Consider the following 14805-nt stretch of genomic DNA (forward strand, 5'->3'; position numbering starts at 1 on the left):
ATAGTCGGTTAAGATACTAGCTGCTGGACTACGGGCCATGTGCATTTGATAAGAGGCGCACATCTGTTCATGGGTCACTGGTGCCCCAATAATTGCTGCAAGGACGTGAATCAATATCGATCAATAATTTTACTCAACGAGAGGGTATGCGTGACGAAGCCGGTGGCGGGTACTCGCGTCCATCTCGTTATAGTGAGCCACTGGCACGCGTAATTGGAAGCGACGCCACGTCTTAATATCGAGAACGTGGAATGTGTCACCAATCGAGAGAATGAGCATGCCGTTCATCGCAGCCGACGCCTTGTCCAAGTAGTAGACGCCCTGGAATCGCCACTTTTCAAGGTTAAACAAGTACTTGGCCTCGCAGCTCAAGTGGTGCGACAATGGCGAGTTGTTCAGCAGGTTGGGGACGCGCCAGCGCTCAATACCATAGCACAGAAGGAGGCAACCCACGCAGAGCAAAAGGAGCTCGACAAAGCGCGTTCGATCGCCAATGCGCAGGACGCCGCTCTGACACACCAGCTGGAGGTTCAGATCGATCGCGGCGCAGGTCCGCGCCACGGTAGCCGAGTGCGTCACGGGCGACACAAAGCTCCAGATCGCCGAGATCAACCACAAGAGGTATGTGGCTTTGGTCATATAGAGTCGCGCATATTGCTGCGTGTAGACCATAAGAATGTCGTTGAGGACGTAAATGAACCACGTGACTTCGCCCGCACTGAGAACCGTGAGGACGGCGCTTGAGACGGTCGTCTGAAACAGCGTGACGATGCCAGTTTGGACGAGGTCGACGCGCGCGGTACTGAGGACAGCCATGGCCGTGAGACTGCGCAAGAGTAGCAGCGGACGACCCACCCAGATGATACCGGCGACGCGGTTGAGGCCAAAGAGGTGGCTGCCCGAGATCTGGCCACGGCTCCCGAGCATGTGGAAGACGACGAGAATACTCACAGCAACCAGCACTGATGTGACGTACAGCACAACGTTGCGCAAGAAGAGCACAAGGTTTTTTGGAATCTCGAGAGCATTCGGTGCAAGGCTCGTGGTTGTCACTGCTGTGGAGAGCACGCTGAGTGCGCCAGTGTCTCCGACAAACTTGACAACCTCACGATACCCTGTCGCCCAGTCCCAGAGAAAGAACCACCCAAAAAGCATAAATTCAGGGTCGCTTGGATCGAGGAGGTCGATTGCGAGGAGTTGCGGCGTCGAGCCGTTGAGAGCGTACTGAACGATTGTGACGTGGGCTGCTTGAATGGCGACGACGGCTGCGTCAACAGCAACTTGAAGCGCATCGAGTTGGTCGGTCGAAAAGCACGCATTTGTACACGCCTGGGCGGCCAGGACCATTTCAAAACATGTCGGTGGACTGAGTACGTCAAAGGCACAGCTTTGAGAGACATTCTGAGAGGGTGCTGAGAGCTGCGTCACGGCAGTTGCAAACGCAACTCCCTTCGTCGTCGGTGTAATGTACTCGCCAAAGTTGGAGCCGCACACTGCAGCGGCGCCATAAAAGGCCCGCAAACCTGAGCTCTGAATGCCACGCGTGGGGGGCACGCCCCCCGTATCGCAGAGCGGATTGCCCCCCAAGATAAAGATGGACGAAGTAAACCACGTCGAGGGCGCAGGCGATAGCGACGGCACGATTAGCGCTCCGTATGCCGTGGCGGCCGCTGCTTTTGTAGCCAAATTCGTGCTGAGGAGGCGAGTAAACAGCTGCTGCAATCGCAAGAGCGCTGGCGGGACAGGGACATGTAGCACGTCAATCGACCCAAAGGGCCCAAGGTGCGCGCGCACCAACCCAAAGCCGAGGCCAAACGGCGGCGCCAGCGTTCCGTTCTGGCTCATGACGTCTTCCAGGCTCGAGCCATTCACATAGGCAAAGCGCGGGCTATCACGCAAGAGACTTTGCCCACTCAACAGCGACGAGTTGGCACGAACGGCGTCGAGGTCGGCGCCAAACGACCAGTACATCTTGAGCGACGTCTGGTCTTTCCAGGCCCACGAGCCCACCGTCTGCTTGAGCGTCATCGCATAGCGAAAGCCAAACGCAGTCTCGACGTCGAAGGCATCAAAGAGGCCGAGCCGCTTGTAGTTTTGCCACTGCAGCGTAAACGACGCGATCGCATGGTTTGTCCAGAGACGCACTTCGTCGGCAATGCTCGTGCCAGGATCGCGACTGGCCGATCGCCAGGCCAGGCCGGCCGCACTCGCGTTCAAGTCGTTCCCAAACGCGATCTCAAAGGCGTTCCCCCACGCGTCGTGAAAGCTCGCCCAGTCGGTATTGCGGACAAATGCCTCGAGGTACACGGCGCCGTTGGTGTTGTAGGCTGCACACCGCGTCTGCCGCGCTGCCGAGTTGGCCATGGCCCAGCGCCGCTCAAAGTCGAGGTAGCAAAACGACGTAAACACATACGGCAGCGTGCTCGGGGGCGTCATCCGTAGACCTGCGATCGCAGCGCCGAGGTCGCTCGCGAGGGTCTCCAAGTAGATGACATTTGTGTAGAGCGACTGCGACATGACCAAGGTCGTCGAGCCATTGTAGAGCAAGGCGTCTGCAAACCCGACGTCGTCGAGGCGCCACGTCATGGGCGTCGTCGCATAGAACAGCTGGTTGTTGAACCAATTGCCGAGAAAGGCGTCGATGCCGGTGCTGTTGAAGCCGGGCCAGAAAAAGTCGTTGGCGAGGTTCTGGCCCGAGACAGAGATAAAGACGATGCTGCTAGCGATCGTCAGCACGAGGTAGCCCAAGCCGAGCACGACCATCAATGTATTCCATGGGACGCGGTGGCTGCAGCAGTGCAAAAGGTAGCCGCGCCACGTGTTGGTACTGACGTACTTTGTCATTGGCTCGACAACGGGCGCTGAAAGAATTGCAGTCGTGATGGGCCGCGCTCGGACCGAAAGCGACGGTGATCGCATATGGAGCGTCGACTGTGTTCGATGCTTCTCGGTGGTGCGTCGTTTCTTCCAGACGACCCAGAGTTTGATGTCAAAGACATAGTCGTTGCCCTTGAATTGAAACGGAATGAGCCCGCACAGTGTGCACATGGCGTGGTCCATGCACCAATTGGTCGTGTTCTCAATCGTGAGTATGCGAAGGCTCAAAAAGGCTTCACCGGCCGCAGATATGACCGTTGGTTTGGCTTCGTTCGCCGAGCGACGCAGCGGCGCGATCCGAGCCGCTCGGCGCGACAGGTCAAAAGAAGAATCGCGACAATCACAGCCCCGAGCACAAGCGCGAGAATATGCAGCGTGCGCACCCAGCTCCCGATCTCGAGTCGACCGCTCACACAGAGAAGCTGAGCATCAAAGTTGACGCTCACGCAGGTGCGTGCGACGGACGCGGTGGGCCACACCGGATCCAAGATCGAGTAGAGAAGGATGATGATCCACGTCAAGGCTGCGCTTACCGGTGCGTACGTGGGTGCGCTTTCGGGGAAAATGACGAGGAGGATGTCGACAAGAACGTACGAGAGCCAAGCGACTTCGCTTGTCAAAACCGCCGTCTCAAAGAAGGACCGAGTCTCAAAGGCGAGGCCGGTCCAGCCGTGGCGCGGGCTCAGCGCCATGGGCGCAGTACTGAGCAGGATGATGGCTGTGACGCCTCGCACGAGAAAGACGGGGCGACCGACCCAGACAAAGGCGGCGACGCGGTTGAAAAAAAAGAGGTTGCGACCTGCGATTTGAAACTCGATCCACACACAGCGAAGCAAGACAAATGCAGCGACAAAGCCCAGGACAGCGGTCGAGTAGAGAACAATGTACCAGAGATAGTTGCACGTGCTCCGGGGCACCTCCAGCGCCATCGCATCGAATCCGATCGGGGGTACAGCGGTCGAGATGAGCGTCATCGACCCGACGTCGCCTTCAAACTTGACCACTTCCCGCGTCCCAACCGCCCAGTCGTAGAGGTGCATCCAGAAACTCGATCCACACACAGCGAAGCAAGACAAATGCAGCGACAAAGCCCAGGACAGCGGTCGAGTAGAGAACAATGTACAAGAGATAGTTGCACGTGCTCCGGGGCACCTCCAGCGCCATCGCATCGAATCCGATCGGGGGTACAGCGGTCGAGATGAGCGTCATCGACCCGACGTCGCCTTCAAACTTGACCACTTCCCGCGTCCCAACCGCCCAGTCGTAGAGGTGCACCCAGCCAAAGATACCCCAATCCGTCAACAATTGATGCAGCAGAAGAGGGTCCGAGCCATTGACTAGAGCAAACTGCATGACTTCGACTTGAAGGATGGCTACTTGGTCGGCTGCGACAACCGAAAGAGGCGCGAGGGCTTCAATGTCCTTCGAGCCCGCGACGAACGACGATGCAGCGATGATGTCGTCCACGCAGTCAGTTGAGTGGCCACAGAGCTCGTGCAGTGAAGGCACGATGCTGCTGTCGTTCATGCTAGCGCCCAGCACAGCAAAAGCGAGACTGTGCGCCGTGTACGGCAGCGTCATTTGGTCTTGGGAGCTACAAGTATCGTAAAAACCAAAAGTTGGCTGGGCGTACGACGTCTGGCTGGCGCCTGTGACACAGAAAGGATTGCCACCGTGGTAGGACAGCGTCGGTTGCCGCCACGACGATGGCGTCGCGAGCACGGTGCGGGGGTTGTGGACGGACTGCGCTGAGCTATTGGAGATGACGCGGGCAAACGCTGCGTCAAAGAGGAAGGCGAGCGTCGCCAGCGAGTGCGGTAGCGCCACGTAGCGCATGTCGATCGAGAGGAGCGGACCAATGTGTGTATGCAGGAGCGCGACAGGCAGCGTCGTCGGGTCGGCGCCCTGGACAGCTTCAAAATCGACTTGGCTAGCGTTCACACGCACCAGTGATACGCCTTGGACACCGGCGGCCCAGAGATCGTTGAAGAGCGCCCAGTAGCAGTTGAGGCTCGTCCACATATAGTCCCGTGACACGATCGGAAGATTCTTGATGCTTAGGCTTTGCTCCATGCCGAGTGCATTCGCAATCACAACGGTCTCGGTCATTCCGCCTTGCCAGAGGTTGTGCCACTGCAGTGCAAACCGGCGTAAACGATGCGTCGTCCAGTACGCAACTTCGTCGTCAACCGTCGTGTCGGCGCTGGCCGTGGCAGTCACCCACGCAGGGCCGTCGACATCGTCTACTACTGCGTCGAGAATCGCCGTTTGAAAGCCCGAGCCCGCTGTGCTCATCCAGTCGTCCCAGTCGACATTGCGGAGCAGCGCCTCGAGGTACACGGCCGCGTTGTCGCTATCAGCTGCAGCACATCTCGCTTGGCGGCGCAGTGTGTGGGCGAGCTCCCAGCGGCGATCCATGTCAACCCAGCAGTTTTGCGTTGGCAGCCAGAGCGCATAGTCCATCGTGACGGCGCGGAGACCCCGCACGGCTTCGAGGAGCGTCATGGCACCGAGGACGCTCCGAACATACGAGGGGTTGACGCCGATCTGGTTGACGCTGCTGCTGTAGTCGTTCTTGAAGAAGAGGCCGGGACAGCGCAGATCTAGGTCGATTGATGCATTCGTCGCAGCGGTAAGCGCCCGATTGAACGCGTCGGCGACAAACGACTGCATCCCCGTTGTGTTGAAGCCCGCCCAGAAGAGGTCGTTGGTCATGCTCGGGCCCAGGAGGTAGACAAAGTAGACGCTCAAGGCCGAGGTGCCGACGAGGTACACAACGCCGGCCACGCACCACGCGACGTTCAAGAGGGTTCCCGTGTCCTGGTACACCATCAGGGTCGTGGCGCGGCGAGTCGGCAGGATCACAGAGCCCGACGCGAGCGGATCCACCGGATGGACCGCAGTCATGGCTGGTCGTCCAACTTGGAAACGCCTGTCGCGCCTGTCTATTTCAGAACAGGGGTACTACCAGCAACGCATACACAAGGAGGTGCCGAAGGATAGATTAGAGTAGGTTTGTTGTAACGACTAATTAAAGAGTAGCAGTCGGCTATGCGAATTGCGCGACCTGCGCCGAGACGACGGCGACAGCCTCGGTGATTGACGGTCGGACCGACGCCTCTGTCGCAAGACACCGCGTGATGACGCTTGCGGCGTCAGTGGGCCACGTCGCCGGCGTCGAAAACGGGGCGAGCGCCCCCGTCACCTTGGCCTGTGCAATAAGCAGATCGCCGCGCACGTACCCATGCTCGGCATAGACTTGTGCATAGGGCTGCGACCGGCTAAAGATCTGAAGAAAACAACAGCCAGCGCGTACATGTCGGCGGCTTGGCGCGCGGCGAGGTCCAGGGCGTGGTGCCCATCCAGCGTCTCCGGCGCCCGGTAGGCCATCTCCATGACACCGTACGCGTCAACGCTCGCTGGCGCCTTGACAATCGCCTGGACGTTGAGCTTGCAAGTGCCCGCGGCGTTGACGAGCACGTGCATGGTGCAGAGGCTGCCGTGCGCACGCTTGGCGTCCTTGTGGAGGTAGGCGAGGCCCTCGGCAATGTCGAGGCACATGGCCCACATCTGCTTGGCGCTAAGCTCCGTCTTCTTGTTGTAAATGACGTTGAGCACCGAGCCTTGGGCCATAAACTCCATGGCGGCGCAGAGCGTTGTCGAGTAGACGACGAGCGAGACGCCTTGCACCTCGACAATGTTCTTGTGGCGCAGCGCCTTCATCTCCTTGAGTTTCGCGACAAAGTCTGTCTTGTTGGCGGTCGACGACGTCGTCAAGTCGATGCACTTGAGAAAGACCGTGTCGCCATGCAGCTTGCACGTCCGTGCCATCGTGTCGGTGCCCGACCGCAGCGGCGCCGTGCGCTCTCGCTCCAGCGGCAGCCACATGTCGACGAGGTCGTCGCGTGTTGGGAGGACCGCCACGTCGAACGGGTACGGCTTGGGCGGCGCGGCCTCGACGCCGAACTCGGCGTACTTTTGCATGACGCTCAGCGCGATCGAGCGGAAGGTTGCGAGCATGCTCGGCGACAAAATCAAGAATACCTGGGTTCCGACTAAAAGGCTGTATCCGGATAAGAAAATTGCATCCGGTCGATTCAAAGTGAATTTCCAGTTTTAATGTTTAACGTTTCATGTGAATTTCGAGCGCCAAATATTAATTACCGTCAAGAGTGCTGGTGTGGTGCTTAGGGGGCGCTTGTTGTAGGTCGTGGCAAGCATGTAGTAGTAACATAGTAAGTACCTCGTTGCTACGCGTATATCCAATCACTATGGACAGAGAGCGACTGGGCTCGTGGATCCGAGAAAATAGTTGATCCAAAATAGTGTAAGAATATGCTTGCAGAAGAAACCAGCACACTGCAGAGCAGAAGAGAGCTAACGTGAACCAGCCAGCTATTGTGCATCTACTACGGAGTCCATTAGTATAGATCGCACAGCAATGCGCGTGTGAGATTGACAGAACAAACGTTTGCACCTTTTCGTGCCATGTCCGATTAGTTTGGCGTAATCGCAGCCTTTCTCTCTCTCTCTCGGTCGCCATTGTTCTCTCCTTCTCCACCTGTGACCTCTTGTTTGCGCACGCACTCGCAGCATGGCCAACTGGTCGAGGGACCTGTCGATGCAACAAGAGACAAGAAGGCGCTCCAACAAGCGCCAAACGAATCCTTTTCAAAATCTTGAAAAATCGCCAAGTTGCACTTTTCTTGTCGCTCGGCCTCAAACTACGTATCACGCACGTCCCAACGCCTCAAAACTATCCATGTGTATCGATTGCATAAGTCCCTTGACAACACGCAGCTCGTCGAGGCAGTGCTCGAGAAGAATTTACTGCTAGCCACAATACCGTAGGCGTCCTCTACTTTAGTTTGAAGGCGGCAGAGCGTCCGCCGGATCGTTTTCACGACCCACGACATGTCTGAGGAGCAAGAGGGTCTTGGAATGTACTAGATCCAAAGAATATGACGACGCACAGCACCGCGACGCAAGCGGCAACACGGATCTTGTCTCTCTCGACACACTATTTCCGTGCAATAGCCGACCTGCGAGAATACATATCCTGTGCAATAGAATAGTGTATTAGATGTCAGAGGACCCTAGATTGGATCGTCAAGCGAGCGGGTGTTGGTTGTGTTGAGAAACTTCCACAGCGACCACAGGCGGAGAGCGCAGCATGTCCTCCGACAGCGACCTCGAGCCGCTGCGTAAGAAGGTCAAGAAGACGGCGACGAAGCGGGCCGCGGACTCGGACGACTCGGACTTTGACGAGACGCCGCTGTCGAGCCTCAAGCCCAAGAAAGCCAAGGCCGCGCCGAAGAAGGAGCTCAAGAAGAAGCCGGCGACCAAGGCCAAGGCGTCGGTCAAGGCGTCGGCCAAGGACGCCAAGACGACCAAGAAGAAGGCGTCGAGCAGCAGCAGCGTCAAGGTCAAGTCCGAGTCGGGCGCCGTGCGCAAGCTCAAAGTGCAGAGCAAGTCGGAACGACTGGACATGGCGATCAAGGCGTACCGCTGGTGGAACGCGGAAGAGCTCCCGGAAGACATTCAGTGGCGTACGCTCGAGCACAACGGCGTCATGTTTCCGCCGTCGTACGAGCCGCATGGCGTCCCGCTCTACTACGACAACCAGCCCGTCGAGCTGACGCCAGCGCAGGAAGAGATTGCGTCGTTCTACGCTGCGATGCCCCTCGACGGCCCGCAGCTCGGCAACCCGAAAACGAGCGAGATGTTTACCAAGAACTTTTTCGCCGACTTCAAGGAAGCGCTGGGGAAGGGCCACGTGGTCAAGAGCATGGCCAAGTGCAACTTTGACTTGATCCGCAAGCACCTCGACGAGCAGCGCGAGAAGAAGCGCGAGCGCACGAAAGAAGAGAAGGCGCCCGAGAAGGCGAAGCGCGAGACCGAGCTCTTCAACTATGGCTTTGCGATCGTCGACGGGCACTTGGAGAAAGTCGGCAACTTTCGCATCGAGCCGCCCAACCTCTTTCGCGGTCGCGGCGAGCACCCGAAGACGGGTACGCTCAAGAAGGCGGTCATGCCCGAAGAAGTCACGATCAACTGTGGCATCGAAGACCGCGTCCCTGTGTGCCCGATGCCGGGCCACGCGTGGAAGGAGGTCATCCACCGCGACACGGTCTCGTGGCTCGCCTACTGGAACGAAAATGTCATGGGCGGTATCAAGTACGTCTGGCTTGCTGCGTCCTCAAGCTTCAAGGGCAAGGCCGACATGGAAAAGTACGAGAAGGCGCGCCGACTCAAGAAGTTTATCACCAAGATCCGCAAGGACTACACGGAGGGGCTCAAGGCCAAGGACATGTTTACGCGCCAGCGCTCAACCGCCATGTGGGTCATCGACGTGCTCGCGCTGCGTGTCGGCAACGAGAAGGGCGAGGACGAGGCCGACACAGTCGGCTGCTGCTCGCTGCGTGTCGAGCACGCGAGCTTTAGCGACGACAACTGCGAGCTCACGCTGAGCTTCCTCGGGAAGGACTCGATGCCGTACAACAACACGATCCGTCTCGCCGAATATGGCAGCGTCGGCGAGCTCGTGTACCGCAATGTCAAGAGTTTTTGCGCCAAGAAGCAAAAGCAGCAAGATATCTTTGACGAACTCAGCGTCACGGAACTCAACAAGCACTTGAGCTCGCTCATGCCCGGGCTCTCGGCCAAGGTCTTCCGTACGTTCAACGCATCGGTCACGCTCGAGAAGGAGCTGCCGCACATCTTGTCGGGCGACGACGTGGCGGTCAAGGTCGTCGCATACAACGACGCCAACCGCAAGGTTTTGTCTCCCAATCGAATCAACCTATCAAGCGATGTACTGGTTCGTAGGTCGCGATCCTATGCAACCATCAGCGCACGGTGCCCAAGAACCACGACACGGCGGTCGAGAAGATGGTCGGGCAGCTCGACCAGATGAAGGACCAGCTCAAGGAACTCGAAGAGATGAAGCTCCTTTTGAAGAAGAACAAAACCAAGCAGATCCAAATCAAGACGGAAGAGCCGGATGATGACGCGGAGGCGAAGAAGGCCCAAGCGCATCGCTTCTCCAAGGTCCCGACCGCCGACCAAGTCGACAAGAAGATAGATAGCTGGAAGAAGAAGATCAAGGCGCTCGACCTGCGGCTGCGGGACAAGGTACGCCTCGTAAAGTGGCTTCCAACCAACGTGCGTGCTTGGTAGAACGACAACAAGGAGGTTGCGCTTGGGACGTCCAAGATCAATTATATGGACCCGCGCATCACCGTGGCGTGGGCCAAGCGGGTACGTCGACGTCCGCATCACCACGAAAAGAGGCTCATGCGGTGATAGAACGAGGTGCCCATCGCCGGTGTCTTTCCGCGCGCCCTCCGCGAAAAGTTTGTCTGGTCGATGGACGTGGATGCCAACTGGACGTTCTAAGGCCTCGTCCTTCCATGTATACGCTGCCATTCATTCAGTTCCTGCAATGTGATATCGATCGCGCCGACATAGTATTTACATTTCAGGTTTACGAGGCCGGTAGTAGCGTCTGCAGGATCGTCGCCATCGAAGGTCGTTTGGTCGGGTCTTCGTGGAAGCAGGCTTGGATGAGATCGTGGTACTTGATGGGCACGGCCTCGTCGAGCGCCAGCCGGCCGCCGCCTACCACGTGCGACGCCGCCATATACGCAGGCATGTCGCCAAAGGGCTTGGACTCGGTAAACGTTTCCCACATGAGGACGCCAAACGAGTACGAGTCGGACCGGAACGAGAACGCGTGGGGTGGCGTGAGCGACTCGGGCGCCATGTACTTGAGCGGCCCGACACCTTCGCCGAGCCGGTTCCCGCCATACGAGTTGACCCGCCGGCACATGCCAAAATCACAGATTTTGCCGCGAAGGTTCTCGTCGACGAGGCAGTTGCTAGTCGTATTTTGTTGATACTTTGAAACAAAGAAGGAAAACGTACCGAGCAGCAATGTCGCGGTGCAAGAACCCGCCTTCGTGCATGTTGAGAAACCCGGCGGCCGCGTCACATAAGATGCGCGTCTTTTGGTCGGTCGAGAGCGCCGGCGCTTGGCTCTCCAAGCTCCCGAACGGAAGGTACTCGGTCACGAGGCTCAGCGGCTGCGCAAGGTCGGTGCTCGCACCCACAAACGGCACAATGCTCGGGTGGTGCCCAAACATGGCCAGCACCGCGGCCTCGTGCCGAAACTCTTGCACGATCTGGTCCGAGTTGGCGCCAAACTCGCTTGCCCGGAGCGTCTTGACCACGACCTAGACACGACATTGCATCAACCTACATGGTTGATGCATATCTGGCGCGTACGTCTCGGCCGTGGTACCGGGCGCGGTACGCGTCGCCAAAGTTGCCGCGGCCCACGAGCTCCTTCATCTCGAGCGATGTGAACGGAATCTCCTCGAACGTCTCGGGGAGCATCTCGAGCTGGGAGTCGAGCTCCGCCGTGTCCATCGACGAGGCGATCGACGCAATGTGCATGTAGGCGCGAAGGATCATGACCTTGGTACCGACGACGACCGTGGCTTTGAGGAGGACTTGGTCGCGGGTCGCGTGCGGCAGGTTGCACTGGATACCTCACGCGACGTGGGTCGCAGCGCCAAGCCACGGCAGCGCTTTCGTACGCACTCCATCGAGGAGAGAGAAGCCATCGGGCAGCTCGAGCGTCACGTGGATGAGGGCGCCGCGGCGCAAGCCAAACATGATATCGCGCGAGAGCTGGCGCGCGCTGCCGTCGGCCGTCGCGGCTTCGTGCATGTCGTCGCGTTGGTTGATAAGGAAGGCCCAGACCGCAAACGAGAACAAACTCTGGGGCGCGACGCAGGGCGGCGCATACGCTGTCAGGTGCACGTGGTCGAGCACATCGTCAGGCGCCAAGGCGGGCGCGAAGGGGTGTTTAACGACCGATAGAGGCGGAAGCCGCGCGTCTTGGGCTCAAAGTCAGACGACGATAAGAGCGCTGTGGGTGGCGGCGACATGTGCCCGTACATAAGGCCGTACGGCTGCAGCGTCGGCGAGGGTCCGTCAAACGGATCGTAAAGCGGTGGCGATCGAATCAGTGCGTCGTCGCACAAGTTGCGGTACACGTTCGGTGACTGCGTGTGGAGGCTCCCGGGAATGTAGCTGTACGTGAGACTGCCCGGCGAGAAGGCACTGTAGCGGATGCTGTCGCCATACTCGTGGTCCTCGGGCGCGGGCTGCGTCTGGAACGCGCGAGGGGCAACGTGGATTTGCATCGGGCCGCGCATCGGACCCGCCGGCGACATGTGTGCGCCGGCGATGACGAACGCGCTCGCCTGGCGTTGCTCGAGCAGCTTCTGCAGCTCGTCTTCGACGCCCCGGCGCTCCTTCTCGAGCCGTCGACGCAGCTTCTTGTTGTCTTTGGCGGCGGCTTCAAACCGCTTGTAGTCGTCGATGCGCTTTTCGAGGGCCGCAAGCTCAGCGTCGCGGTCGTCGGTGTCTGCGCTGTCGTCCTCGATGTCTTCGAGAGCTTGCGTGTCGACGGCGTCGCGAGCGATCGCCACGGACGTGCCATGGACATGGACGGGAATGGGAGCAAGAGCCTCGGGCAAGGCGCTACGAGGGGCTGGCGTCTCGGTGGGGATCGCATCCTCGTCTCCTGCTGGCGCCGGCACGCCGTCGGGTGCGCTAGGGGCCACAGGTGAGGGCTCGGTTGGCTGCGGAACCACGAGTGGCTTTTCAGCGACATGGCTTGTCGCTGCGTGGTGGGACTCTTGCGCGGGCAACGGTTTCGTCGGTGTAAACGTATCGCGCACCTGCGTCGACGTGCTGTGGTAGATGTTGATAGCGACATCTCTTGCGAGCGGCCGGCGCTCGTCGCTGACCGCTGGCGACGGAAAGATGCTGTTGTACAAGCCAATGCTGATGGACACAATGACGAGACAGAGGATTTGCCCGATGACGAGGCCGGCCAAGAGGAAGAGAGACCACTTGACGAGCACTTCGACGGTCAAGCCGCCGCTCGCGTACGTGTTAACAGGCGCGTCCACAACTGTGTGCATGCCAAGGATCCAAATCGCGACTGGAATCGCCGAGAGCGGGCCCACAAACGTGGTCTTCCAGCCAAAGATGTACAGGAGCGTGTGCAGCACGTGCGAACTCGTGAGCTCCGGCGGCCGCGTCTGCATTGAACGCGTGCGCTCGGTCTCGTAGAGCGAGAGGACGCCGATCTCGACGCGCCAGTAGAAGCGCACCAAGGCGGTCGCGAGCGCAACGAACCGAGCTTCGTACCCGCCGTCGCCGGCCGCGCCGGTTGCGATCGCGACAAGGCTGAAGGCCATGCACGAGAGCAGCGCCACGACGAAGAAGACCGAGTACAGGACCCACGTGCACACGAAGAAGACGATCGTCCGGCGGTTCGACCGGTTGCCGCCGAGGACGCTCGGGGCCATCATCGAAAGGAAAGTCCCGGCTCTGATTGGCCGCATCCCAAGATTTCTGCGCCGATGGTGCGACGGGTATTGTATTACATACAAACCATAGGTCAATAAGAAAAACATGGTTTCTTCCATCCACGCATTTTGTCCAATGGAGTTTTCCAACAGGCGGCGCCGATGCGTCGAGGACTGCCAGCTGGACGCGGCCCGTGGCCACCGATGGCTGGTCGCAAGCCGGCGGCCAAGCATGCAAAGGGCATGGGACGTAGATGCGATGGGCCATGACCTGCTGGCCATGGCACCGCAATGGCCACGGCCAGAGGCGTCTACCAAGCAGGCGACTCCAAGTACCGAGCGAGCATGTCTGTCCATAGGCGAAGAAGAGCGTGCATGATGGCAGCGCCGCACGATGCTTTATTAGTAGAGTACACGAGACGTCGTCTTCTTACAAGTCGGTGATGTCGCCTTCGTAGCGCGCGACCATGCGGTCCGAGATCTTGGGGTGGACCTTGACGATGTGCGCACCGCGGTGCTCGGGGTTGGTGATGAAGACGCAGCCCTTGACGCCGACCTGGGCAGCCGCGTCGCGCATGGCGTCGGCGACCTTGGTCTCGGCACGCTCTCGTGCGACCTGCGTAAAGATGTCGCCCGAGAGGCCGGACGTGATGGCGAGGACGCTCGGACCCGCGCCGCTGAGGAAGCAGCCATGTGCGCCGGCTTCAAGCGCCGCGTCAATCAGCGGGAAGAGGTGGCGGTACTGGGCGGCGCCACGCTGGGGCTGGTGCAAGCGATCCTGGACCGCGTGGCGCAGCTCGGGAAGGTTCCCCGACTGGAAAGCGTTCACGAGGATCGCAGCGCGTCCAATGTTGTACACGGCGTCGCTCCGGTCAATCTGCCATGTCGTGAATGAGCAGCCTGCGCGAGGAGAAAGCAAGCAAGATGCACCTTTTCCGGCAGGATCGCTCGCGCAGCACTCGTCTTGCCCGTCGTCTCGGGGATGAAGAGGACGCACTGCATCCCATCTGGGATCTGGACACGCGACGAGTACCACCGGTCGTCGGTAAAGATACCCTACAGATATGATGGATCGTGAGGAATTTGTGTGGACATGCTGGTCGCGTACGAGCTGGAGGCCGCCGTAGATGCAAGGCGCGACGTTGTCGGGATGGCCTTCAATGCCAGCCGCCTAATTCGATTCGCATGAGAGACGACACGAAGGCAATGCGTCGTCGTACGATCTGCAGTAGCTCTTCCTTGCCGTGCACGGAGAGCTCGTGGCCGGCGATGACGAGACCCGCAATGATACCAGCGACGATACCCGCCGAGCTGCTCCCGAGGCCGCGCGCGAAGGGAATGCGGTTGCGGCAGTGGATGCGCAGCGTCGGCATCGGCTGGCCCGCGGCCTCGAACGCAGCCTTGAGGCCGACGACGACGAGGTTGGTCTCGTCGGTCGGAAGCACGTCTGCGCCCTCGCCTTCGTTCGTGAACGAAAACGTCTCCGCCCGCTCGACCGTGAGCTCGTTCCAGATGTCGAGCGCCATGCCGATCGAGTCGA

At 59.4% G+C, this 14805-nt stretch overlaps 5 protein-coding genes across 5 annotated transcripts; 1 reads left to right on the forward strand and 4 right to left on the reverse strand.

Annotated features, from left to right (window-relative positions):
- Nucleotides 1-129: 129 nt before the first annotated feature.
- On the reverse strand, nt 130-5784 carry SPRG_00535 (hypothetical protein; the record flags this gene model as incomplete). Its single annotated transcript, XM_012338762.1, has 3 exons — nt 130-3143; nt 3194-3924; nt 4001-5784. The coding sequence occupies 3 exons, from the start codon at nt 5782-5784 to the stop codon at nt 130-132; spliced, it is 5529 nt and encodes a 1842-aa protein (XP_012194152.1).
- Nucleotides 5785-5926: 142 nt separating this feature from the next.
- SPRG_00536 (serine/threonine protein kinase) lies at nt 5927-6897 on the reverse strand (the record flags this gene model as incomplete). The annotated part of the gene is made up of 2 exons (XM_012338763.1): nt 5927-6158; nt 6194-6897. 2 exons carry the CDS (start codon nt 6895-6897, stop codon nt 5927-5929), a joined length of 936 nt encoding a protein of 311 aa, XP_012194153.1.
- Nucleotides 6898-8050: 1153 nt separating this feature from the next.
- Nucleotides 8051-10275, forward strand: SPRG_00537 (hypothetical protein; the record flags this gene model as incomplete). Its single annotated transcript, XM_012338764.1, has 4 exons — nt 8051-9655; nt 9706-10011; nt 10057-10137; nt 10186-10275. The coding sequence occupies 4 exons, from the start codon at nt 8051-8053 to the stop codon at nt 10273-10275; spliced, it is 2082 nt and encodes a 693-aa protein (XP_012194154.1).
- Nucleotides 10276-10333: 58 nt separating this feature from the next.
- On the reverse strand, nt 10334-13265 carry SPRG_00538 (serine/threonine protein kinase; the record flags this gene model as incomplete). The annotated part of the gene is made up of 5 exons (XM_012338765.1): nt 10334-10757; nt 10804-11111; nt 11164-11429; nt 11478-11659; nt 11758-13265. 5 exons carry the CDS (start codon nt 13263-13265, stop codon nt 10364-10366), a joined length of 2658 nt encoding a protein of 885 aa, XP_012194155.1. The 3' UTR covers nt 10334-10363.
- Nucleotides 13266-13618: 353 nt separating this feature from the next.
- Nucleotides 13619-14805, reverse strand: SPRG_00539 (homoserine kinase). The gene is made up of 4 exons (XM_012338766.1): nt 14486-14805; nt 14374-14436; nt 14196-14321; nt 13619-14142 (listed from the first exon to the last, which is right to left on the reverse strand). Exons 1-4 carry the CDS (start codon nt 14789-14791, stop codon nt 13696-13698), a joined length of 942 nt encoding a protein of 313 aa, XP_012194156.1. The 5' UTR covers nt 14792-14805; the 3' UTR covers nt 13619-13695.

Source organism: Saprolegnia parasitica (genome assembly GCF_000151545.1).
Source record: "Saprolegnia parasitica CBS 223.65 unplaced genomic scaffold supercont2.2, whole genome shotgun sequence".
NCBI lineage: Eukaryota > Oomycota > Saprolegniomycetes > Saprolegniales > Saprolegniaceae > Saprolegnia > Saprolegnia parasitica.